The sequence below is a fragment of the Heliangelus exortis genome, chromosome 1, assembly GCF_036169615.1.
Source record: "Heliangelus exortis chromosome 1, bHelExo1.hap1, whole genome shotgun sequence".
NCBI lineage: Eukaryota > Metazoa > Chordata > Aves > Apodiformes > Trochilidae > Heliangelus > Heliangelus exortis.
This window is the reverse complement of record NC_092422.1, coordinates 75,267,589-75,294,401: the sequence shown is the minus strand read 5'-3', so window position 1 is coordinate 75,294,401 and position 26,813 is coordinate 75,267,589. Positions and strand designations below refer to the sequence as shown.

Genomic DNA, 26,813 nt, shown 5'->3' with positions numbered 1-26,813 from the left:
CCCTGTGGCTGTACTGACCAGCACTGGTGACATGCAAGCCATCAGCAGGACCCTGTAATGGCACCTCTCGTAGGGCATTTCACTTGAACAATACACTTGAACTCAAATTTCACATCTTTTAATTTTCATTCTTGAGTTTTCAAACAAATACAGTGAGTTCAGAAGATCCAGTTAGAAGACAGGAATACGTTAAAGAAAAACTCAGAGTCCAATATATTAAGCATACTTATTTACTTAATCTATACAGAATCGAGTAGATAAAATTTCAGATTCACATTAGTGAAAAATCTCTACAAAATGTTTTTGAAAAGCAAAACAAAGACTGCCTGTTCATTTATCATTTTTCCTCATGAAAGCAGACATGGGTTGTAAAAATAAAGCAGTGTGTTTAGCACAAACTAGATTTCTGCATCACTTTTTTTTCACAGTTATTTCCATCTACAGTCCAAAGAGGTAGATTTTCTGCAACACCTGAGAATTGAACTGTAACGTAACCAGGTGTAATGAAAGGAAGGACAAAACATTAGAGATACAGCCCTAACCTACTTGTGTATGTACACACATATTTGGGTCTTGTATCACAGATCATTTCACTTTTTGCAGCTAAATCATGGTGAAACTGTCAATCAGGCCCCAGAGTTTTGACAATCAGACATACTGCTTTCAGGCTCTATCAGTTTAAAGCCCAGGTTAAAGTTTAGGGTAGTAGGAGAAAGGCATTAATACACATTTCTTTAAAAACCCTACTGAAGCCAATTTGGCTGCAGACTGGCAGTGCAAGAGCCTGCTGTATGGCAGATCAGAGTGCTGAACTTATCCCTCATATAAATTTGGTTTTTAATTTATTTTTTTTAAACACTCAAAGCAACGCATGAAACTCTTACTGACTCATTTCAGGAAGCCAAGTATAGCTCACACCTTTGCCATGTAAGTTGATACGATACGGGTACGTTAAGGGTAGGAAAGAGAAAAAAAAACAAACTATCCCCATTCTAAAAGCCTCTCAGGGCACTCTGCTTCATCTACATATTAAGTCAGTAACAAATATATTTGTATTGCTGTTCTATACATCTGTCATGTCTCTAAAAGCCCTTTAAAATATTCTTGCAGCAGAGTCCCAAAATTCACTCTTGCCTCCATATAGAACAAGCACTATATAAAGAATTAAGAGATACAAATGTCCAAATAATAGATTGTAAAAATAGAAAACTGCATGTCCTACCTTGCCAAGGGTATGATGCATCAGATACAAAGTTTTTCACTTTTCCTCAGGAAAATTACTTTAGGGTTTGTGTTAGCTGGAAACCAGTTCTCAAAACAACTATTTTTTTAAGTTTGATTCTTTATAAAGCAAGTAATTTGAAAAGCAAGTCTGAAATACTTCTTCCCAGTATTTTTATGCCATATGCTTAGGATGATTAACATTTCAAAGCTGAGTCTAAACCCGACTGCTCATTGCTACCTTCTTTTAATTCCTGTGTTGTGCTTGGACCATGAACACAAACCCCCCACAGATCTCAGATGGCCGGCTTCCCGTTTGCCCCACCATTTAAGAAATGTCAGTTTTGCAAAGTTCCTCTCAGTGGTATGAGCTAAAACACATTTATCAGGCCTGACATCACCCTACTCTCTTCCAGAGACAGCTACTTTATTTCAATATACATTACTACAGGAAAAGGATCAGGAGCTCAGTGCAGCCTGGAAATTCAAGTAATTAATTTAGCCACTAAATTGTCAAGGGCAATGAGGGTAGGAAGCTCACTGAGAGATGTGCTTGATTCAGAAGTCCCCTCCCAAGTAAGTGCAAAGAACTCTTAAGTACCAGAAAAGGCTACACATGTTCATATTTCTTAAATGACAGCAACCAAAACTATAAATATATGGGAACTAAAGGGTAGCTTGTCTTGCCAAAAAAAAAAGTTGGTCCTAGTTTCTCTCAGGAAAAGTCAAAATGTGGCTATCAAAATTTCTAAGAAAAGACTATATAGTTAAAGATTAATAAGGGAGTTTTGCTTGTGGTACGTTAGTGTAAGAATTTGAAGTACCATCTTTACCAGATAACCTAACCAGGAAGCCACATGCCAACTGGTAACAGCTTCAAGACTGAGTGTGCAGGAAATTCCATGTTGTACTTCAATATGTGAATCTACATGTTCTATTGTAACCAATATATGCTTAACTAACACTTAAATACATTGCATTAAATACATTGCATACAAGGCTATTAGAGAAAGCCTATATGCCAGACTTGCCTCTTCCCCACCTACAGCAGTAAATGTCTATTTTCCAGCCCTTCAGCTAATCCAGAGATTCACTTAGACAGCAATGGATATCTCTAGTTAGGATAACCAAGTGATGGACACACTGCAGCTAAGAGGGAAGAACATGACCAATATCTGTGCAATAGGCTACACAACTGCAAAATTCCACTCGGTAACATTGCTGTATATTTTCTCACACTTCTATATTTAGCTTGTTCACAGGTAGGGCAAACAGTCCAAAATAACCTTTACAACACAACCCTGAGAAGTCTGCAAAAAGTTGTACACCCTGTTTCACCAGCTGCAAATTAATGTATTTCAAAGCCTTTTTTTTTTCATACCACAAAGTACATAAAACCCTTTAAATGTATCTTTTACTGTATTCTGGACCTTTACTTTTCCATTCATATATATGAAAACATACTAGAAGGGAGAGCTGACAATTTTTTTTACTGGCCATTAGACATCCTTATGTAGATAAATTTACTAGAAAAATTGGTAATCTTTAGTATACTGAGTGGCAAATCAATCAACAAAACCAGAATGCTGTTCTTTAAACCAAAAAAGTGACATTCTGTCACCGTTTTCCTCGGAACGATGTTGTATCTGTACAGTCTTCCATGACAGTGATTTGTGTTGTGGGGAGGAAACGCACATGCATCCTTTTATGGAAAAATAGTTTCTTTTAAAAAATGAGGCAGATGTGCAACACAGTTGTGGAAAATTTATAGTTTAAGCTATTTAAAGCTGCTATGCAGCTTCCTGTACCACATAAGTCCAGTAGTTCTAAGAAAATACAGATATGGTAGAAAAAGTAAGAAAATTTTCACCACAAAACCAAATAGTTACCACCAACAGAGAAAGTTATACACAAAATATATCTCTCAGTACAGTGTTTACACTTCACTTTAGTCTACAGATTCAGTGCCAGGAACAGGACTTGTTGAGACAGTCTTTTCGGAACAATTTGCCTCACGCGATTCCACGCTGGGTTGGATTCCTGGTTCCGTGTCAGTGGGAGTTGCCAGCTCCTCGTGGGAATTGAGTGTGCAGGACTGCAACACCTGCACAGCCAGATCCACATCTGCTTCTTTGAGAGAAACCTGCTCCTTAAGGACTTCCACCTTCTCGTTCAGCTCGTTCCTTTCTGTCTGAAGGGCTCTGCATAGCTTCTCCAAACGCTCCAGTTTTATTTGAAAGCCCTTGTATTCTTTATCTCTTACTGTTTTCTGAAGGACAAAAGAAGATAAAAGCTCTGTGATAGAAATTAGTTTTTTTTTTCCTTAACAAAAAGAATCACCACTATTTAATTCTGAATTTTAAGTCTTAATTTATCTAGTAGGTCAAATTCCAACTGCACTAGTATGCTCAGCATACTTCACCACCACAATGCAGATGGTTTGTCTAAAACTGGAGTTGCAACAGATACCTCTAGAAACAAACAACTACATAACTACATAATGCTACTTGTGAGTAAGGGCTGAGTATCAGTGAGGACCATGACAAGAGTCCCATAAGCAGTCGATTACAACCCAAATAATGGCAACTACAGGGAGCAGAAGGGCATACAAGTGGGAAAGCTACACTCCAGCAGCAGAATCAGGTCAGAAGGTACCATGCTCGTGGCTCTCCTAAGAAGAGCAGACAAAGACAAGCGCTGCCATAGCAGAACCTATATAACCTAGTATGATTTAACAAAATAGTATCTAACATACTTGAACCAGGCATTGGACAGTGTAGGCAGAGCTGCATGCCTGTAGCTTGCGTGGAAACTGTTTTAACTCCTCTTGCTGAACTAGAATTAAGTAATGGCACCTTATGACCTCAAAAGCAGCAGCAATACAGGTAGTAATCTCTTACACATGGGTAACTTCATTTGTGTCTTCTATATTTAAAATAGATTTCTGTTGTAGTACTGACTGAACTTTGCTCAGCATATTAAAATACAGCCAGTTCCTTCAGCTTCTATGATTTCATACATGTTGTCTTACAACTAAACAGTAAGCAAGGAAGGATGAGGATAATTTATGAGTCTAGAGTTTAGATTTCTATAGCAGCTTTTTATGTTCAGTGTCTAAGGAGAACAGAACCATTTACACAACAGAAAACACATGGCAGACAATCCAAGATGGGGTGTGCATAATTTCTGATTTTCTAAATGTGAAAAACTGTATGAAGTTCTGTAGGATACAGACTCTAGTTTATCCAGACTGCTGCTTAAAAGGTATTAACTACCTCTTCAGCCATTTGCAGGAGAGCCTTGTTATTGTTTTCCCATTTGGTACGCCACACTATGGTTTCCTTTTCCAGTTTCTTAATCTTCTTTGTCATCTACAAAAGAGAAATGAGACTTAATTTTGTGGCTTGCTTTGCAACGTAAGTAGATTTACATGAGTAATTCTACCTCTGTGTTACTTTTCAAGTCCAGTTCAAGAATACGTTATTTTATGGAAAATTTCTGCACGAAATCAGCCCCACAAATACAGACTCTGCATTCAAAGAAAACAAGATTGATTCATAGAACCAGACTATCAATGTTCAAGTACAACTAATAGAAAACCTCCAGAAAATAAGTTTTAGAAAACATAAGCACAGCCAAAAAAGACAAGTATTACATACCTTTGATATAAGATTGAAATTGGTATTTTAATGTTATACAACTATTGCAAAAAACAGAAAAAAGTACATTTCTTGCTATCATATGAAAAATTCTTATGACTTAAAAAAATCTCAAAACACTCCATAAATTTTCAGAAGGCTGTTAAAAAAAACTGTTACAAAATCTAAGTGAGATCCACTAATGGCATGCATTTTAATATTACTTTTTTATGTAACTCTACGTAATCCTCTAAGTACCTTCTCCATTTCTTGCCTGAAGGTTGTAAACAGTTCATTACTTTTTGCCATGGTGGTCTGGAATTCTTCAAACTTATCCATATAAAGGGAAAGCTGTTGGGAAAAAGGAAGGAACATTAATCTTAAAGCTGTATACAATACAAAATATTAAGGTACAAGGAAAAAATAAACTCAAGATAGTAGAAGGAGAAGGGCTTATTTTTTTTTTTTACTATCCTACTATTTCCATTTGGGGAACATGCAGAACTTGTCTGAAAACATGCCATTCAAACTACTTAAAAAAGGAAAATTCTATGCTTATAGAACAGTAGTATACACTATAGAAAAAAGGCTATTATGTTTAATACAATGTTGGAAGACATCACAGTTCATCATTATCTCATTTTTCCTTTCCCACCAAAAAAACCAAAACCAAAACCCAAATAAAACCTTTGTGGACTTTAATATACAAGGAGTTCAGCACATGGCTAGTGAAATTACCTTATGAAAGACCTACCTGTCCATCTTAATCAGCCAAAGGCTGATTGATTAACAACCAAGGCTGAGACAAAATAAACATGATTGACTCCAGAAATCAAATCACACATTCACAAGTTATGCAATCTGCCCAGTAAGCAAAAATCATGCAAAGTGAATACTAACAAGGAATTAATTTAGTAGTGAAAAACAATACATTTTAACAAGTGAATAGCATTATCAATGACAGAGTTTTCTTGCACTGCACCACATCATTCACGAAGAAGGAACTGCAAAAATGTTAACAGCTTTAAAAAAAAAAAAAAAGTATATGCTTATTAAAACAATTTATCAGTACTGCGATTTGATGTTCTGAGCATACGTGACCACTTACTAGTAGTAACTTCTTACTCCATCTGAAGAGTAACCACTTATCTCAATTCTTACACTGGGGGCTGCAGGACAATACAATTTAGAGCACAGAAGTACTGTATTTTCTTCTAATAGTAGAGGAAATTTCATAACAGGAATTAAACTACCTTGTCAACAGCATGACTGCCATTATTGTGAGTGAACTCTCTAGTCAACGTTTATTCTACAAAAATTTTTTGGCCCCAAGAAACCACAAACTTTTCCTATTGTTACAATTAAAAAGCATAAAAAAAACAGTGGGATTTTAAATAAGGGGTAACCAACTTGAAAAAAAACATAAAAGACTAAGTGCAGCAAAAAAAATTGTTGAAAATCTGGATAATAATGAGTCCAAGTCATTGAACATGTGGTTACAATTAATTACACATATACACACTTTAAATGTAACTCTGGGAAAGCCTGGAAAAGAATTAGGTGCAGCAAGTGTGAACGAAGGACATGAAACAGAGCCTGCAAGGAAACTCAATACAAGAAATTCACACAACTGAAGCAGTAAGAGACACAGACCAAAAAGAATAAGTCCTGCTTCTCAGATGCTCTTAGCTGAATCTACCAATTCCCTTTGACTTATGTGAGCTCATGTGGCTGGTGACTGCAGGTGATCCAGAACCACAGCACAAAAACTGGAGACCATCTCTCCACTCCAGAGAGGATGTTGCTGTAGCATTCACAGCAAGAAAATGATCTGAATATAATAATTTTTTTTGTTGACAGAGACACCTGAATAACTATAAGGATAAACGTGACATTACTGCTCCCAGTCCTTCATGACCAGACAGGATGGAAACTTAAAAGGAACAAATTCTAAAACCTGCGTGGGTAAAAATTCTTTGTAAATCACAAGGGCCTCTCTGGTCTTGAACAGCTATAAAAAAAGATAAAAATACCTTCAAAAGACACAGCAGTCCCAGAGAAGCCAAGGAATGATAAAGTAGCCACAATGAACAGAAAATCTTAAGCTTTCATATATTCTAGTGTTTGTAATATGAATGCTATTAAAGGAAAGGGATTCAGCACCTGCCAGTAACAGTACTCTCCATTTCCAGGTGTAATAAACAAGATACAGAAAATGCCATATCTTTAAGGTTTATACTTCACTACTAAAGAATTAACTACTGGAAATTAAATTTAAGACTTAATTAAAAAAAATACCAAGTACTTTTCACAAGTAGTATATTGCATCTGATGAATCATAAATTGTAAGTATTTTCTTATGTTGTGTTATGTTCACTACAGCCACAATCTCGTTTTACATTTTGTTTTTTCATAACAACTGTTATTGAAGAGCAGTCCATTAAAAAAAACATACTTGCTGCTTCAGCTGAGCTTCCTGTTGCTTCATCTGCTCACATTTGTGTCTGGACTCAGTAGCTTCTTTTAGCAGCTAATAAAAAAAAGGCAAGAAAACACATAATGAAGAAAGTACTGGTTAATATATTAAACAACTGTGATTAAATGATTAAAAGTGAACAAAGGTTAACATCACCTAACCACATATTCTCACAAGAGTTTTTCACATACACAATTTAAAGCATGTGATGGCATGCAGAAATTATTTTTATAAAGATTTTTCTAATTGGTAGCATGAGTCAATGTTTCTATTTATGTAGCAAGTTTGAACTGCTAAAGATATATGAGTAGTTTAGGAACTGTACATAATCTGTAACTGTTTTGTAACCTTTCAAATTTATTTTCCACCTCAGTTTCTCCAGTCATTAGTATTAACTTTACCATCTAGTTCAATTTTGCTTCAACTTGACACTATTTTGTAACTCATCTTCAAAGAAATTTTTATCAGAAGAAATTTTTATTTGATCTGCAAATTATTGCTTAATAATATAGAACTGAACCCTGGATGTTAATTTTAAGATTATGCAAGAAAAGCAAGGCTTTTGCTTAGAAGTTCCAGATACATAAAGAGCACTGAAAAATCTTCATGTAAGTATTTGTTGAAAGCCAACTTCTTGGAAGACTGCAAGTAAATTGCTTATTATCAACATACAAATAAAACATCAGGCAGATTTCTGGGGTCATATGCTCAGAAGACCATATGCTTTATTCTGCATTTGTTATTTCTTATTGCATAAAAACAGAAGTAAACCTACAAGACACCAAGAAAGTACCTCTAGTGTTTAAGCTCATGACACTTCTCAGTCTAAGAAAAATCTAAATGATACCCAGCACATTTCTGGGGAAATGCAAACAGAAATATTACTTGCCCGGGAATGTGGGCATCATACACATGTACACAAAACTTTCATTTCAACATCAAGACTGAGATTATTATAACTTTCAAAAGACAGTCCCCCCAGTTCTCTGTATTTGCTTTAAACCATGAAAAATCTACTTTGGGCAGGTTTTATTTCCCTTAACAAGCATAGAATTCACTTACAAACTCTCGTTCTCGCTGATGTTTTTCCTCTGCTTCTTTAATAAGTTGAGTAGTTTGCTGAAGTTTGGCATCCACAAGTTGCTGCTGCAGTTCTTTATGTTTGAATACTTTATCAATATGCTAAAGGAAGAAAGAAAATTGTGTTAGTCAAATATAAGCAGTGCACTGGTCAGCTAAGGTAAGTGTACATGTTTGGGGAGATGCATATTGTTGAGAAGTTGCATGTAAAAGAAAAAGCACCAAAAGACTGTTTTATATGCTGTTTTCTCCTGCTATCACCATGTGTTATAGCTACACATTTTTTGTCTTTCATGGAAGCCAGATGCATATTTTATTAAACTCGTACAATACTGCCAGTCACTTCACATTCCTGTAAACAAGTAGCCTATGTATTTTCTTCTAAACTTAAATACCTCTAGTCCTACCTGTATTTTGTTATTTCTAAAAGCTCTAGTCATAATTAATAAAAGCAACTTCAAAATGAGAAACGTTTAGTTTATCTGGCTGATGGAATTCCACAAATGTACAGATTCATGCATTTCTGCACGCAAGTATTACTCCCATTTTAAAGCAGCACAAGCCAGCTTCCTACCTTTTCTCTGCTTCAGATTACCTCATGGTAGATAAAATATTGCAAAAAAGAACAAAACCAGCTGAGAAGCAGTATTCCAAAACTCCTATGCACGCTAAAAACTAACTAATCTTCACTGTAGTACTCCTTGAAGGTTAATTCCCTCTTTGACAAGAATTGGCTGTTTTCCACTCCTGTGGCTAAGTCTGGCTAGCTCACATACTGGTGCCAATTAAAACAAGCTCCATTACCCCTAAAACACAGTCACTTCCATGATACCAGTCCAAATGTATTCTTAAAGCATGATAAGTGATTTTGATTTTATACCAAAAAGAAGAACCACATACACATAGGAGACTGCCAAACCCCCTCAACCTTAATGAACCAAACCAACCAGGATAGAGTAACTCTTCTAGCCATTCTCATTCTAATGTGAAATTGTAATTTAGAAAAACTTCAAATACAAATATAGAATCATGCTGAACATAACCTTTGGAAGCCATTTAGTCTTTTCAAATGAGGTTAAACTGAACCTCTCTGGGTCAGTTCAGGGGATATTCTATGAACATGCAGTCCTATTTTATGAACATGCAGTTCAGAGGTTCTCTGAACAACTTATTTCTATTCAACCACTCTCACTGTGAAAGATCCTTTTTTTCAGTGCATCTTTAATTTAGACACACAAAACCAGACAGGAAAGGCATAGAACGGGCCAATCAACTACTTCATTTTTCACAATAGTGAAATAAAACGAGTAATTCAGAATATGTATTAAGTGTCTGTAAAGAACAAGTTTTTTTCCTCCCCTTGAAATAATTATCTGATCCTTACAGTCAAGGAACAACAGAATCCCATTAGAAGCATAATATAAGCACCTCTTCTCGCAGAGCATACTGCTCAATGAGTTTCTTCAGTTTTTCCCCCAGTTCAATGTTTTCCTGACGGAGCTTGGCATTATGTATATCATGCTGTTCCAGTTGAGCCTGAATTTCATTCAGTGTAATCTGGAAGTGGGCAGTTGCTTCCTTCCGTCTTTCTTCTTCTTCACGTGCTCGCTGCATGTTTTCTTCCTTTTGTGAGAGAATATTAAATGTGTTCAAGCCAAACCATGCACCTTGTTCAGATTTTGAGTCAGGAACAATGGTAATAATTCACTTCTGGAAAGTTTCAAGTTCTAGAGAACCAGAGCTAATATAAGCCATAATCATAATATGCTATGCTGACTACACATAGAGCATGGAACAAAGAATCTAAAAATTCCAAAACATTAAGAGAATCTTGTCCTTTACACTATGAACACTACTCAGAGGCTGGTATTACAAGATGCTACATGAATATCTTTTGCAAGACGAAGTGCTGCTCAGGTGTTAAAACCATCATTGAAACTACAAAGAAATTTCATACAGATAAGAATCTCTTTGCTCTCTTCCATTTCGCTCCTATCCATTATATTCTGGCACAATTATGCATTTTTTGATACCCTGCTATTTCAAGCTGCTGTTATTTCACTTGTGCTATTTTTGCAAGCACTGCACCCAGAAACAAATGACAAGATCACATTCTTAAACTATTGTGATCCATGAACCAGTCTGAGGGGAAAAAAATACAAGCGACTTACAAGTGACTTAATTATCCTCATATTCTTCATTTTAAAATCAGCTACACTTACAGTACATGCCACCCAGCTTCTGCAGGTAGATACAGTATGGGCAAAGCAGTAAGCAAAAAACAGCAGTCTTGACCTTAAGCAGTAATCAGTAAGATTTCCTACTAACACTGTAATTTAAGTAAATTAAACCAACCTTCAAAGTTTTGTTATGACGCTGAAGCTCCCGACAGAGAGATTCCAGTTTGCTACGTGCCAAAATGGCCTTGCTATGCTCACTCTGCAAGTGGACTTTCTCCTTCACAACTTGTGCTTGCTTCTTCTGCAGTATCTTCATCTGCTTTTGAACATTCCGGCTCTCCTCCAACTAACATTAGAGAGTGTATTTATTAAATAAACATAGGTGAAACAATCTTTATGCATTTAGATGAGCAGACTGAACAAACCTTTAAACATTTCAGGTGAAAGCAAGGAAGCAAAGTAATTTCATTAAGACCCCCAAGTTGATCTTATAAGGAAACACACAAATTCCAACTTAACAAACATTTGCCTTTGAGGAAAAGGGACCATGGATCTGTTGACCATGGAGTATCAGCTTATATTCAGCTACAGGGGTAGGCCTATCCTGAGAAAGAAGGATGTGGCAGATACAATTAAAAGCCAACTGAGACTGGCTTTTCAACAAGTCACAACTTTTTTCTACTCTCTTATCTGTAATGTACACATAGCTGTTTATACAACTGGTCTTGTTTTTACTATCAAAAAGAAAAACCCACTGAACTGTGTAGAGTTTGTTCTTGTCAGCAGGAGCTAGTACCAAAGGAAGCAGTAATTGATACAAGCTCGTAAAATGCTAAGGTATTTCAGAAAAGAACAGATAAAACCAGTAGCTCCTCACAGATAAAGTAAAATACATTTAAAGCTGCACAGCCCAGGCTCTGATGACTTAAGAGACCTGTAGTCTTGACCGTTTTAACATATTTTTTATTTTATTTCCTTTAGGTTGTTTAGATGGCAGATGAGAGTATTAAACTTTGTATACAGTGCTGACTTCAACATCCATTCTATGAATACGTAGTGAAGGCAAATTTCTTGCATTATCTAGGAGTGAGTTCCATTACATGTGATTTTTGGGCTCCCCAAGAAACCATATTCTTTTAGAGATTCTTCTATTGTAAAAAAGGTAACAATGTTAAATGTAACATTGCTCTGTATAAGATAGTGCCTCAGCCTCAGTACACCACAAGAAAACAAGGCTGACATTGAGAAACATCACCACAACAGAGAAAAATACAATGCTGGTTTTCTGAAAGAGCTCAAAATAATGCTGAAGCACAGAAGGAAGAATAAATAAAGTTAAGCACCTCCATGAGAGCAATACATTAAATGTATATTTAATCTAGTTTAGAGAAAGGAAGCGTTAAGGAAATGTTTTGATATCCAAACAGTAAAAGCCCTGTCCTTGGGTGGCCAGAAAAAACACTGCAAGTGGCTGTGCTATTTACAAATACACAAAACTTCAGGCCAGTGTGAGACATATCACCAAGGATGCAAACCTTCCTGCATCACAAACTGATCTCCTGATAGATTCCAAATTAGGAAAAAAAATTGTGGAAGATCTTTTGCCAGGAGAGAGGCTTTCCTACCTTTATTGTACAGTCCTTTTCATGAGACACCACTGAAAAACCTGACAGTGAGCTTTAAAGATGATGAATCTTTAAAAAAAGAAAAAAAGCATTGTAGGTGCACTGTCATAAACAGTTCAAACCTCTGCTGGCATTAAAGCTGACACCTATGCCAGTGGTTCACCACCACTATCATGAAGAAAAGAATGCATCTTAAAAAGAATACAACCAGATCCAACCTAATTTTTTTAAGGGGAACAGAGTACCTCTAAGACTCACTCAGCTAAAACAGAGCTACTGTTAGACCCAGATAAGCTCCCACCCAACTTCCCAACAGTTCTGAGCATCATGGAGAAAGCAACTGGTTTTCTGTGACTATCTATTCACTGTGAATGCTTACTCTACCTATAGACCACTGATCCTCTCCTGAGAAGGGGAAAAAACATAACACGAACACATCTGTCCTGACTGCCGAGCTTCTTGAAGGAAATTACAATTCATTTGGTCCAGGTGTTCCCTCATTGTTTTGAGATGTTTCCTTCAACAAGAAAACTCAAAGATGGTGCAGACAGCTTTCCTTCTGCTGAAACAAGGAATTCATGCCAACCTAGCTCCTCATGCAGGCCATCATCATCATCACCATTGTCATTTGACATGGGAGTTCTTCGCTCAAACAGAAAAGGCATCACATGCACAAGCAATTGCTCCTAAGAACTAACTCATTTACTAGGTTCTCTCACAGTATCAAAGGTAATTTTTAGGTCAGCTCCCCATCCTTGACTTGCACGATGGAAGCATTATTTTTTTTCATTTAAATGAACATGACTTCTTAGAGAAGCTGCTGATTTTGAAGGAAATTCACTCATGTGAACAAGAGTGTGCATGTGAAAGAGAGCAAAGAAAAAGCAAAAACCTAGCAGACCTCCAAGGAGAAGTCAAGATTTCCTATACAGAACTACCATAAGTCTATTCTTAAGCAAGAAGTATTGCCTCTGAGTAAAAAGACTACCTGCTAGCTCACCCTCAAAGCTCTGGAGACATTATTACTCTCAAAAGAAAAAAAATTATTTCAGAAGCTTTATGCCATGGTGTGCAGCCATTATGCATTTCTCAGAAAAATTTCCATATATAAAAATGTATATATACATATTTATATATATATATATATAAATAAAATACATGACATCTACAGGAGGCAAATCACTTTTTGGGGTTTTTTCCAACATTTTTTTGAAATGTTTTTTTTCCAAGCTATTAAGTTTTCTTTATTGTTGCATTTATTTTATATGTACAAATATGGAGGGAAAGCAAATACACATGGCATATTCATTCTTATCTGTCCCTATCCCAAGATGAACTAGTGAAGCATTTTTGTCTCTCAGACACATTCTGAAAAGTCAACACATGTGCCTTCCCACTCCCCACCCCCCAGTTTTGCCATCAGTTAATTTAGAACATAAGTTATAATTTCTCCTGCTTGGGGGTGGGAGTGCATTTTATGATCAATTTGTCCTAACATTTTTCATTTGCTAGTGAAGAAATAGATGCTTTTCCATTCATTCCTTTGCACGATCAGAGCACGTAGCAAAATCAAATCTCGATCTTTTCAACTTTCCCTGCCCACCCCCCCAAAAGAAAAAAAAAGAAAAAAAAAAAAAAAGAAAAAAAAAAAATCAATAAAGAGTTAAGTATCACTGATACTTGTTTTCCAAATCTCATTATCACAGTATGTCCTTTCCCTTTATCCTAAAGGGTATAAATTATAAAACACTAGCACAAAAGCATTATAAACAGACAAAAACTAAGAAAATAATTAGTCCCAGAAGAAATTCTTAGCTTTTCTCTTAATCCTAACGCTGTGGTTCAGCATGAAGTTATCAAAAAGTTATCATAACCTATTTTTGCTTTGGATTTAGGCAGTCATGTAGAAGTGAGATGACTACATGCAAGTTTGGCTGAAGCAATACTCATAATAAGCCTGAAAGGTTTTTCTTTCTTTCACTGTGAAACATTCAAAGTTGTTAACTGTCCTGTATTAGAAGTTCTTGCATTCCACAATTAATATTAACACATGAATAACTCCTGCTATCTTTATGAATTACTTACCAGATCAGCATACTTCTTGCACAAAGCTGCCAGCTTTTCCTCAGGAGTAGAAAGTGTGTTCAAGGCTTGCATTAATAATAGCACTTCTTTTCCTATGAATTGTATGAAAGACAACCATGTTAAGAAAAAATATACCAGAAAAGCAGGATGTCTTTAGAAGTAAAATATAGAACCATGAGAAATTAGTGTGACTTAAGATGTTCTCTGGTTTGATAGCTGCATAATCCAAACAGATGAAAAGGGAAGCCATCACAGGAAGAATAAATTTGTTCTGCCTATATGCCATTATATAACTTGGATAGCAAAAGTCACTTTTATCTTAAAAACCACAGGGTGCGTTTTTTTTTGTTTTATAATGGCACAGATAAAAAGAAAAATCTAAGAGTGAAATTTAGAATGTGAAGTTTTGCTAATAAAGGATATTCACAGGAGTTTTTAATAAGCCTTTAGAATTTAAGCATCAGCACTGAAACACTGCAATTCCAAATTTAAAAATTAATCCAACAACCAGAAAGTTAAAAAAGCTGATTAGTGATTACCACATAATTACTGTCAGAGTGCCTGTAAAAAAATGCTGCCAGCAGAAAAGGATTCTTACATAGGCATTAAGAACTATCTTTTCCTAAGAGAAGTGTACCTTTCCTCAGAGTATCCAGGTAAAGATTACAAGTTTTGGCTACAAAGTAAACTTGAGACAGCAAGAGGAACAGCTTTCATGAAAATATTAAAGCCTTTAAGAATCAAAATGACAACAACATACCCAAAGTTTTCTCCTTGTGTTTTTCACTCTCTGGATCTTGTTGGCCATCAGGTGGATCAGTACGGGCTTCTTCTCTCCCAGGAGTCTCCTCACGAGTCTCTTGAGAGCAGCACGAGGTCCCCAGGTGCTTTCTGTTCTTTGTGATACACTCAGCTTCTTCCAGTGTGCCCCTGTTTTCCAGCCCGTAACAGTTGGGCTGCAACGCCGCATCAGACAATTCATTGCACTTGCTGTTCACCAGCTGATCCTGGTTATTCATTCCCATCTCCAGAGATCCAGCTTCTTCCATTGCACCACCAACCAGCTTTAGAAGGGGAAGGGAAAAGAAAATGGTCAAGCAACTGCATTTAAAATTAAACCTTCCACCTTTTTTCTGCATGGACAAGAGTAAAATCCCACCATTGTTCAAGCTGATACTCAAGGTTGTTAAGACAGGAATATAAAAACATGCACACAAAATGAGACTGTAGAGCAATGAAACAGCACACTACAGCCCAAAACATTAATTATTCTGTTATGAAACAACTTCAGTAACTTGTTATTCCAAAAATGTTTATATTCTAGAATTAAAAGTTAACATAGAAATTTGTTCTTAAAACCCCAAAGCTATCATCCCAACTATCATCCCTGGTAGTTCGTAAAAATGTATCTCACACATTCACACTAAATATACTAAATTTAAAATTCAGCAATAGTTTAACTAGCTTTATGCACTGCCATTAAAAAAATCAGGTACAGAAATTGAGGCAATTGACACAACTATTAAATGCAACATTATTACGTATTAATTTCAGAAAACTGGAAGATAGCTTTAAATTAGCTCAAGAGACATACAGTAAGAAGGGTAAAAAGGTAAACCGGTTGGGAAGCCCATAGAAATATATTGTTTCAATAACACACATAGGATAATAGTTTGCATCATTTCAATAGGAACGCAAAATATGGTTTCAGCTCACCACTGGTAAAAATCTGTTGTTCTAACAAGAATGATAAACAGGTCTAGAAACACATCAATTTTTGAAATGTTAAAATTAACATCTATGAAATTATCCAAAGAAGTGAATATTAAATGGCTTCAGATTTGGAATCCTACTACGTATGATTTTTAACAATAAATTATTCCTGCCCAATTAAACAGAACTTTCTCAAAACATTTCTTTAAACTTCAAAATGCTTAATTATTCAATCAAAAAGTTAAACATCACCAGCTGCTTTAGCAGTGCAGTGATATCTTCATATTATGGAACAGAACACCTGATGATGCCACTCTAACTCAATAAGCAGCTTATAAAGCAGAGTCCTCTCTCAAACACCAGAACTTTCTCAATTTCTAGAAACATTTAAGACTGATGAGAATTTCAAGGGTGTTTGGTTGGGTGGTTTTGTTTGTTTGTTCAAATAAATTAGGGAGGCTGGGACTCCAGACAACAAACAGAGGTGATTGGGTATTTTTTGCTGTCCATTTGCAAGCAATCCACATTCAGTGTGGATACATTGTTTAAAAATGCAAAAAGCAGAACTCCATTCACATTGCTAAGTAAGGTGATCATTCTCATTGATGCATTTTCAGTGAAATTTAGTTTCCCTAAAATGTCAAAAGGAATTATAAAACAGGACTTGTTCACATGCAGTTATGTTGTAAAGCACAAATTAATTTCAGATTGTTTGATCCTTTTAACATTAAAAATGCTCTAGTTCTTAAAACCAGGAGTTTGCACAGGGTTTTTTACTCTGTACAGATAGACCGTTTTACTCTTCTTTGAGGTTGGAATTAGCCAGCCTTAAAGAACAGCCAATGCTAAATGGCCATGCAGTAATAGAATTTCTGTAATAAATAAATAACCCCAACATTTAACAGTTGACTTTTTCAATCTGTAAAATGCTTTTTTCCCCCCCTTAGATTGTCTTAAAATGTGGGTCTTCCACTATTATGTGAAAGTCTTACCCCATCAAGTTTAGAGTCAGCTAAACAAGCAACAGATGCTTCTTAAAAAAGAACGAGAGAAAATAGGAGAGCTCACTTAACCTTTTTAGTACGAATGGTTGAATCATGGCACAGATCTTCCCCAAAAATCGTGATTCACACAGAAGCTAAAGATGCTGTGCCACCTTACATTGACAAAACAGTGAAGAGCAAAGGTATCTGAGCCCAACATGATACCACAGTAGAACTGCAGTTGAAAAATCAAAACTTGCAGTTTTCCCATCACACAGAATGCAAACTTCTGATTCAGATACTTGTGCCTAAGAAGCCTGGCAAAAGATAAAGTCTGTTGGTTTGGCTTGGTATTTCTAGACTTTCCAAAATGCATAAACAGACTCAAAATTTTCTGCTGAAAGCAGAGCACAAAATTGCAGGGACACCAAAAAGCAGCTGAAAAAGCCTGACTAGCTGAAGCTGTGGTTGCACACTGAACAGTGGCAGGACCCAAGCTGCTCTTGCTAGCATTTCATTCCTGCCTCTGTTTTGCTAGCAACATTTGTGCAACTTGTTCTAATACTCTTTATAGCCAGATCAGTACCTCAACCCAGTTCACTGCACAGCAACAGGCAATCCTGCCAACCAGCAGTGCTAGCATGATGGTTGGAAAGAAGCCAAAGCACTAGAGTCACTAAAAAAAAAAGTCAGTCTAATACCAGCCTGAGCAAAGAAGCTGAACAAAACCCACCTTATCCTCACCATAGGGATGTAGTTAACACCGATTATAGAGGTACTGCAACACTGTCAGCAAGGCAACCTTCATGAGAAGCACTGCTTCAAATATAGAAAACCCAGGAATTTTCACTGGTTTTCTACTGAGAAAACTTTGCTGTTTCTGGGGGAATATGACTAAGTACTGGCAGAGGCATACATGTGACCAGTAAGTCACAAAATGCCCACCCCTACTAGCAAACCATCACAGTAACCAGAACACCTGTCAGTTGGGAGCTAGCAATTAACACGCATATTCCAAAGCATCTGGAATTTTCACAGAGTGAACACAACCACCTCATTAATTCAGCAGAGCTTTTTGTAGAACTCAAATTAGGTGTCAGTCCAATTCTTCACTGACAATAATAATTTCTCAGCTCTGAGTATTCTCTATCTTTGCCCAAAAAAACCATGTCAGATTTTCAGTACTTGAGACTCCAATAGAGCAGGTTTGTGTACAAGTGTCTTGTCCATCTCAAATCTAATTGAGAATAATAGCAATAGAAAGACCACAGAACTTCTCAACCTTCTTTTGGTTTTCCAGTGAATGTGGAACAAATTCAAGCTTACTGAGAAGCAAGCATGCCCCCTGCAAAACCAGAACTCTTTGTGACAGTACTCATTTTTTGTAATAATATCTGATTTTCTTTGTTTAAATACGATAAAAATTTGTGACACCAGGCTAGAATACTGTATTTTAAGAAGTGGTTCTACCAGCAGCTAAAACAGCCTGATAATATATAAAAAAAATAAATCTTAAAGACTCTAGTAAATTCTAGGACTAAATCAAGTTGTAGTCCATAAGTTGCAGCAAGACTGTCCGTAGTGGCACAACATAATAAAATCCTAAGGCATTTAACCCAGGTTACAAAGTGGGGTTTTTTTCATTTTAAAAAGAGAAGTTTGCCATTGCCTGGCAGGGGCCACAAACACTAATAGTTGAATAAATAATAGCCTGATTATGAATTAGAAACAATTTTCTATATTAGGTGTCACTTCAGGTATTAAAAATGTAACTAAAACTCTAAACAACCTCTTAGATTCATTTTATTATTAAAATAGTTTACCAACAGATAGTTTCAGACTTGATCTGTATCAAGCTTCAAGTCAGAGTACAGTAATAATAAATGTCACACTGAAAAAACACTAAACTATATTAATTATCATTGAAATTGCCCTCCCTTACTGAGCCAATGGTCAGAACAACCCCTGACTGTCACCTCCATCTTTTCAAATGTGTGCTCATCAGATGGGTGAACTTCGTTTAACATTCCAGCCAGAACAGAGCACTTCCAACAGCACATTGTGTAACAGCGCTGATTCAGTACTGACTGAATAAAAGCAAAACAAAACCATCCCACCAGAGACCTTCTACTGAAATCACCACTACCTTTTCTAGCTGCTACCATGCTCTCCCAGCTTCCAGCTGGCTTCCAACCTCCAGCTTCTAACTAGCTTTAAGGATAGGTGGCTTATAATCTGACAGATCAGAATTAGATCGTTACATACCTAGAAACATTTTTAGTGAGAGATAAAAAGATTGGGTTGCACAGATAACGTGCCACTTCATCAGATCACAAAATCATTTATCAAAATTCAAAACTCGCACTAAAAGAAACTATAATTAATAGCTGCACCAACACCCTTTTCCCCATACATGCCAAGACATTACCCTAAAAAAAGGCACTGGCATTAATCTATCAAACCATCTCCTGCACTCCCCATAGTGGCAGTTGACTGGAACTGTGAAGACTTAGAACCTGAGCCTTTGGAAGTGCTAATACTTCAAAAAAATACCCTGGAAACTTTAGAACAAACATATGTACATAAAACATAAATATATATCCCAGAAAATGGGGTAAACAATCACAGAAAAACTTACTTGGAAAAGAGGTGTGTAATATACTTTTCCTCAGTGCAGATATTAAAGAAAACTTATTTTTTAAAATAACTGTACTGTGCTGAAAAAAAAGTTATTCTTGGTTGTAATTTAATTCATGAGGTCTCCATAAAAAAAAAAAACATTTTGGGGTCTGAATTTTATAGCAGGTGCACCTTCATCCACTGGTGTAGCCACAATAATTCAGGTGCTTGTCACTACAAGACTTGCTTATTAAGGTTATTTTTCCATGCAACACTTCCCTATACTGTGCTCATTGACCTAAATGATCATGCAGTCTAATTACGCCTTTCTGAAAACCTGATCACCTCTGAGGTGCCATCCCTACTGAACTAAGATTTTAGTTGTGAGACTAGAAAGTAACTTCAAATAAACATTTCACCTGGTTCTGTCATTACATTAAAAATTATATTCTATGCATTCAGCTATCTACTTTCAAAATACTGGACTGAGGCACCTGCAGTACTGTTCATCTCTAGTTTCAAAGTATTGCAAGGTTTAAAGTGCCAACAAAGTACGAAGACCATTGAGAAGTATCTACTTCAGAAATCAGTGTTTTATCTTTAAAAAGTCAATCCATAGCAACACTAGTAGATTTCTACTATTAACACTGATGGTCTCACATTCAATAGAGTCTTTGCTATTGGTTCACTTACATTCTCACAGAACCCCTGCTTAATGGTCCCTACTTTTTTTTCTGTTCCCATGCTTATCACTCTTTTTGTGGTCCCACAACACATAAAACATTTCTGTTTTTTAAATTTATCTCAAACATGAAGGAAAAAAGTTGAGTTTGTATAGTTTTTCATCTCTGTGCTCTGAAAAATTGTTAGAAAGATCTCTTCCCTCATTTTAACTTAATACATTAAAAACAGTTTCCTGTAACTCTAGCAAAAATGTCACTGGAGGAACCCAGAACTTAAATCGAAACTTTCAGTGCATTTATATGCAAAGTGCTGACCATTTCATCATCCCTTTTTTAATATAAGCATTTGAGACAGGTGCTAATTAAGAAAACATTTAATATAGCATGAATCACTTCCACCAATGAGGTTTCACTTCCCCTTTGCTGTAAACCTAATAGTTTTCTAGTCATCCACAGCATGTTTCTGGAAAAAGCAGGGTAGACAAGTTCTGAATTCCCAATGCAAACAGGTCACAAGGAAACTAAAAATAAAGAAGCTCCTGTGTATCAAGGCAGGGGGGGAGAAACCTGCAGGAGATTACTGAAGGACTTTTAATTCACAAAAAAAGTTCAAAACAAAAATTGCCTTATACTCCCAGTCATATAAAAAAAATCCATTCTGCAGAAGTTTATATAATAATATATAAATGCTGGTTTGTTTGTTTGCTGGTTTTTTTGTTTTTTTTTTTTTTTTAAACAACATCACTTGCTTTCATTGCAGACACTTTAGTTACAAGCCACTTCCTAGTAAAAAAAACTGAAGAAAACACAGAGCAGAAGAGATGGGTTTCCACTGAGTAGAACTAGCTCCCTACCCTCCTAAATCTCTCTCCAACAGCCAAAATAAACAACCACCACCACCACGTCGGTGATACTGCATACAGTAGTGGAATTACAGCACATTTTGGGTCTGTCGCTCGGTGCCCAAGCACACAGATTTTAGGCTTTTCCTACACAGAACCGAACCAGAAATTACAGAGAAGTCACCGAGGACCCCGTCGCTTTCAGGGTTGTGTCGGCAGAGAGAAAAAGCCATTTTTGCCTTATCGGACGATAAAGGGAACAACTCCGCCGTCCGCCTTCAACACACACCCGCCACACACCGGAGGGAATTGGGGCAAGCAGGGGGAGACGGGGACGAGCAGGAGAGGAGGGGGCGAAGGGGGCAAGCGGGGGGGGGGAGGGATAGGGGGCAAGCGGGGGGGGGGGGGGAGAGGGATAGGGGGCAAGCGGGGGGGGGGGGGGGGGAGGGATAGGGGGCAAGAAGGAGGGAGGGGAAAGGGGCAAGAAGGAGGAGGGGGGGGGGAGGGGAATGGGCAAGAAGGGGGCAAGCAGGGCCTCTGCTCCTGCCAGCTGTGCCTCGCACTTCAGCCACGCCGCTCTCACCGACGAGATCCGTGAGCCAGCAGCAGCAGCACCGGCGCCGCTCAACGTCCGGGGGACCGACGGTGCCACCCAGCAAAGGCCCCGCAGGCCGCCGGGCCAGAGCGGCGGACGCGGAGGACCCCCCGCACCTCCCGCCCCCCAGACACCCCCGGGCCCCACCACGTGCAGCCACCGCGCCCCCCCCCCCAACGGCCCACCGCGCGCCAGGCAGGGATCGCCCCGCCCCCGGCCGGGGGTGGGCGGAAGGCAGAGGGGGGAAGAGCCACCCCCTGCGCCCCGCGGGGTGATCGCGGCTCGCCGGGGGCGATGCCACCCCCCTCCCCCCGGCCCCTACGCTCCTCTCCCGACGCACACCCGCGGCTGCAGCGGCGGGTCCTGTCCCGGGGTAAGCGGAGCGGAGGTTGGCCTGCCCAGCCTGCCAGCAGGCTCCGGAAAGCGGAGGAGGCGGTGGGGAAAGCGGCCGCCCCAGCCCCGAGCGCTCGGGCTGAACGGGCGCGGAGGCCGCGTGGGGAGGAGGGGAGGTGGGGAACGAAGCGCCAGACGCCGGCGGGGTGGGGGAGCGCCCTCCCCTTTGGGACCGTCCGCGCCGCTCTCACCTCCGGGCTGCCGCTCGGGGCTAGGGCCGAGGCCGCCTCCTCTTCCTCCCCGCCGCTCCGGTTCTGCCGGCTCCGTCCCGCTGCCGCCGCCGCGGTGCTGCCTCCTCCGCGCGCTGCCTCAGCTCCGCGCGTCGCCATGATGTGACGGCAGCATCCAAACAAGCTGCCGAACCCAGGGACACCGGAAACTCTCCCGGCGGGCCCGCCCCTTCTCCCGGCGGCAGCCAATCGCCGCGCACCCTCCTGCCCCACGTGGGAGCCCCGCGCCCTCCCACCCGCCTTTCCCCCGCCGCTGCCGGGGCGGCGGAGTCACTCGCGGGCTCCGCGGGAGGAGGCGGACTCCATTTCCCAGAATGCTGCGCGCCGGAGCGCACCGTCCGTCCCCGCGGACCCCCACTCTCCGGCCCCAGCAGGGGCTGATGGGAGCGGCGGCCCGTCCTGCCGCGGGGTCTGCTGGGAGATGTAGTCCCGCCCGGGGGGTCTCCCAGCGCTGTTTCACGGCGGGGGGCTTTGCTTCCTCCGGGTCTCCTCGGCTGGGTTCCGCCTCCCTTGTAGCTCTTGCTGCGTGGGTCGTGACTCTGAGGATGAGGCCCTCTCAGCCGTGACGGGGGCCGAGCGTGGTGTGGTTCCCCGGTAACGGCTGTTGCCGCCCCAGCTCCTCCTGCTCCTGAAGAACTTTGCGCAGGCAACCGGGACCGGGGCTGCGGGAGGAGCAGCTCCGTGGGCCGGCAGAGCTGAGTCCCGAGCCCGTCTTGTGAATATGGCCAAGTGCCACGGCCTGAGTGCCCTAACCAAGCCTGGCTCTTCTCCACATGGCTGCTGCTGTGGGTTTTAAGGATTGCTCCTCAAAAAGAAAGCAAAAAAAGAACTGACACGTGCTGAAGGGAAGAATGAAGCTGCCGGGGCATAAATGCAATCCCGGGAACCCCCCTGCAGTTCCATGTGCACATAAAGGGCCTTGGTCTTCTGGTGGACTGCACTGGAATTACCTAAAAGTGATGCATAAAAACAGCTTCCATTCGTTTCTTCTTTCCAGGGAAATAGTCTGAACCTCTTCATAATATGAGGAGAGCCTTTATGTTCTTGTATGTGGTTACGGAATAAAAACATCACTGTAAGCCTCCCTAAACACTTACTACTTAAAAGAAAAGGTGGAGTGAGTATGTTGAATAAAGTAGTTTCTTTGAAGCAGAATAATTTTGTCCTTAAATCCTGAATGTTTACTTACCAGAACTACTCAAGATGAAAAATAATTTTACATTTTTTGGGTGCCATCCTGACCTTCAGAGTGAGTTTTTCTCCCCCAGAATAAAACTTGCTCTCTTATGCACTCATGCATAGTGCTGGTACAATTCTTGCATCAAGAAAAAAGAGCCCCTTCTCTCCCCCAGCAGAATTTTCCCCATGCATCCCTTCTGGTTGAAAGTAGCAAGAGATCAATGCAAGTATCTTGTTTGATCTCAGTAAGGCTCATGCAATCCTTCGGTATGGTTTTCACATTACTTTTTACTTCCCCCAAGCATTATTTGAAAGTTCATACATGCAGTAAAAAAAATTATACTCTTGTGCCCTCCTTTCCCTCCCCCCAGATAGGCAGTTTTTGGAACCAAAGTCTAATTACAAATATGAACTACTTTTGGAGAGAACAGGAAAAAAACAGCACAGAGTTCTTGCTGGCTGTAAGCCTCTACTATAATAAACTTCATTATGAGGCCTGTTTTGGTGAATTTAGGTGCCAGAGATGTTAGCACTCATTGTGCAGCAGACACAAGCTGTTCTATCAAAGGGGTTGCAATTTTCTTCAAAAAAACTACCAGATGTTAGAGAGTCTATTTCCAGTAGTAATTCTTTTCACACTTGAACTGGTGGGGTTGGTTTTGTTTGTTTTTTTTTTTTCTTTTCTTTCTGCTGATACAATTGTGCAGATCAATTATAAGCCTTATTGGAAGAAAGAGTAAGTACTGCTTCCTAGTAAGTCAGTTTTTACCAGTTTTGGGGGTTTAGAGGATTGCTGCAGGCACAGTAAGAGAAGTACAGTCAACTTCTCAGCTCAGTCACACATCTCTGGTGCACTGATGGCTTGCTGTGCCATTGTCTTCTGAAGAACACAAACGTGTTATTGAACAAAATAACTACTGTTAGCATTTTCAGCTACATTTATAGCTCTCTCCATCAGTTCTTGCTAATTGTTTTCCTGCATAAATGCACTTGCCAGCAAAGTATCAACAGTTCTGGAAATTCCTATTCCACTCCAGCAAGTAGATACCTGTTCTGACAGGAGGGTGAGAACATTTTTGCTGTTGTGCCCTGTCAGTGACCCTGCTGGAGATTGCTTCTGTAAGGGAGGAACAGTCATGGACTATCTACTAAGAGCAGACAAGTAGATATTCCACCCAAATGGCCATTTCTGAGGAGGTGCTTGATTATGGGGCACCAGAAGTAGTGGTCTCATGTTTTGACAGGCAGGAAGCTGAAATTTTAGGAAAATTAGTTCTTTTATTATTATTATTTAGGACATAGCTAAACTTCCATTGGTAAAAATCTTTAGACATCAATTTTATAACTTTTCAGGGTAATCTGTATTTATGGGCTACAAACAGATTATGTAGTTATTACCATACTTAAGAGTAGTCTTAACTTCATGAAGCTCGTGCACATCACTGGTCTCAAGTTCTTTGCTGCCTTTATTGGCATGGAGACAATTGAGAAACCATGAAACTGAGCATGCATTTTCTTACAGCATTGTTACAACATGCAAGGCAGTCAGGAAACCATTGAAATGCAGCACTGAATTTAATTTTATCCTTTTCATCACGATTACTATCATGATTGCTTTCAGCAAGATTTTCAAGAAGCTCTGGGACAACAGAATTTTCCATCCAGTTTGGGTTGGAAGGGACCTTCAAAAGTCATCTAGTCCAACCCCTCTGCAGTGAGCAAGGACATCAACTAGAGCAGGTTGCTCAAAGACCCATCCAACCTGGCCTTGAATGTTTTCAGAGGTGGGGCATCTACAGCTCCTCCAGGCAAACTGTTTCAGGGTTTCACCACCCTCATTGTAAAAAATTTCCCCCTTGTATCTTGTCTAAATGTACCTGCTTTTAGTTTACAACTTCTAACTCTTTTCCTATCATTACAGGCCCTATTGTAAGAGTATGTTCCCATATTTCTTATAAGCCCCCCATCAAGTACTGAAAGGCTCAAATAAAGTCTCCCCAGAGCCTTTTCCAGGCTGAACAACCCCAGTTTGCTCAGCCTGTCCTCACAGGAGAGGTGTTTCAGCCCTCTGATTATTTTTGTGGTCCTCCTCTGGACCCTCTCCAACAGGTCCTTGTCTTTCCCCTGCTGAGGACTCCAGAACTGGACACAGCACTCCAGGCGGGGTGTTGAAAGAGCGCAGTAGAAGGGCAGAATCCCCTCCCTCAGCCTGCTGGCCACACTTCTGTTGATGCAGCCCAGGATATGGTTGGCTTTCTGGGCTGCAAGTGCACATTGCTGGCTCATGTCCAGCTTTTCACCTACCAGTACTGTCAAGTCCCTTTCCTAAGGGCTGCCCTCAATCCATTCATCCCCCAGCCTGTATTGATACTGGGTGTTTCCCCAACACGTGTGCAGGACCTTGCCCTTGTTGAACCTCATGTGATTCATTCTCAGGTTTGTTCAGGTCCCTCTGGATCCCTCAGGTGTGTCAGCCACACCACTCAGCTGAGTAGGAACTGTACTTCTTTCAATGTTTTTCACAGGATGCCAAATCAAAAACAAAAAGGAAGGCAGAAGGATTACAGAAAAATACAAAGCAACCAAATGAAATAACCCAAATCACCACTCTTTTGCTTTAAAGGATCCTAAAATTAAATGGAGGCTACAAGGAAAATTGCCTGGGGTCCAATGCATACAATATTGCAAACATATACTGGTTGAACATACAGCTATAAATAAATAAATAATTTTATAAAACCAACCCACAATGTCAATCTACATGGGGAAAAGGGAAGAGGATTAGTACAGAAAATGAAACCAGCATGTGTCAGCTGGGTGGTGCAGTCTCCTTCAATCTCCTTGCACATGTCATACCTCCCTCTCTGAAAATGAACTCCAAAGGTAAATAAGCTTTAAGACAAGCTATCACAAATTATTGGGGGCACAGAGAAACTCATGTATGCCAAGAGTGAGAAGTCTGAAATTGCTCAGTTTGGCTCAGGAAAGTACCAAGTGAGACATGATGAAAAGAAGGCAAAGTCAGGATCTTCTGTTTTCCTACGTCACAGTGACACAATTAAAGCCAATAAAAAGATTTCCCCCCCTCACACATTCAACCATTAATTACCCCACAATACCACTGAAATAAAGAACTAGATTAAAAAGGGAACTGGACATTTGTACAGATAAGAATGAGAGCCAGCTACAGGTTTGTGCAAATGTACATTAAAAGAGCACTGGGATGCCAACCACCAGGGCCTGGAGGTGAGCCTTGGCTCCCTGTGCTGAG

At 39.5% G+C, this 26,813-nt stretch overlaps 1 protein-coding gene across 4 annotated transcripts; it reads right to left on the bottom strand.

The window, feature by feature from the left end:
* Positions 1 to 102: 102 nt before the first annotated feature.
* Positions 103 to 23,264, bottom strand: TXLNG (taxilin gamma). 4 transcript variants are annotated; one of them, XM_071748829.1, is made up of 10 exons: positions 22,325 to 23,264; positions 15,066 to 15,369; positions 14,306 to 14,397; positions 10,771 to 10,941; positions 9,844 to 10,038; positions 8,398 to 8,517; positions 7,315 to 7,389; positions 5,118 to 5,210; positions 4,497 to 4,592; positions 103 to 3,490 (listed from the first exon to the last, which is right to left on the bottom strand). In XM_071748829.1, exons 1-10 carry the CDS (start codon positions 22,460 to 22,462, stop codon positions 3,170 to 3,172), a joined length of 1,605 nt encoding a protein of 534 aa, XP_071604930.1. In that variant the 5' UTR covers positions 22,463 to 23,264; the 3' UTR covers positions 103 to 3,169. The 4 variants fall into 4 exon arrangements, with proteins under 4 accessions (XP_071604930.1, XP_071604939.1, XP_071604957.1 ...); XM_071748838.1 differs by lacking the exon at positions 22,325 to 23,264 and adding an exon at positions 21,729 to 21,845; XM_071748856.1 differs by lacking the exon at positions 22,325 to 23,264 and adding an exon at positions 21,709 to 21,832.
* Positions 23,265 to 26,813: the final 3,549 nt, after the last annotated feature.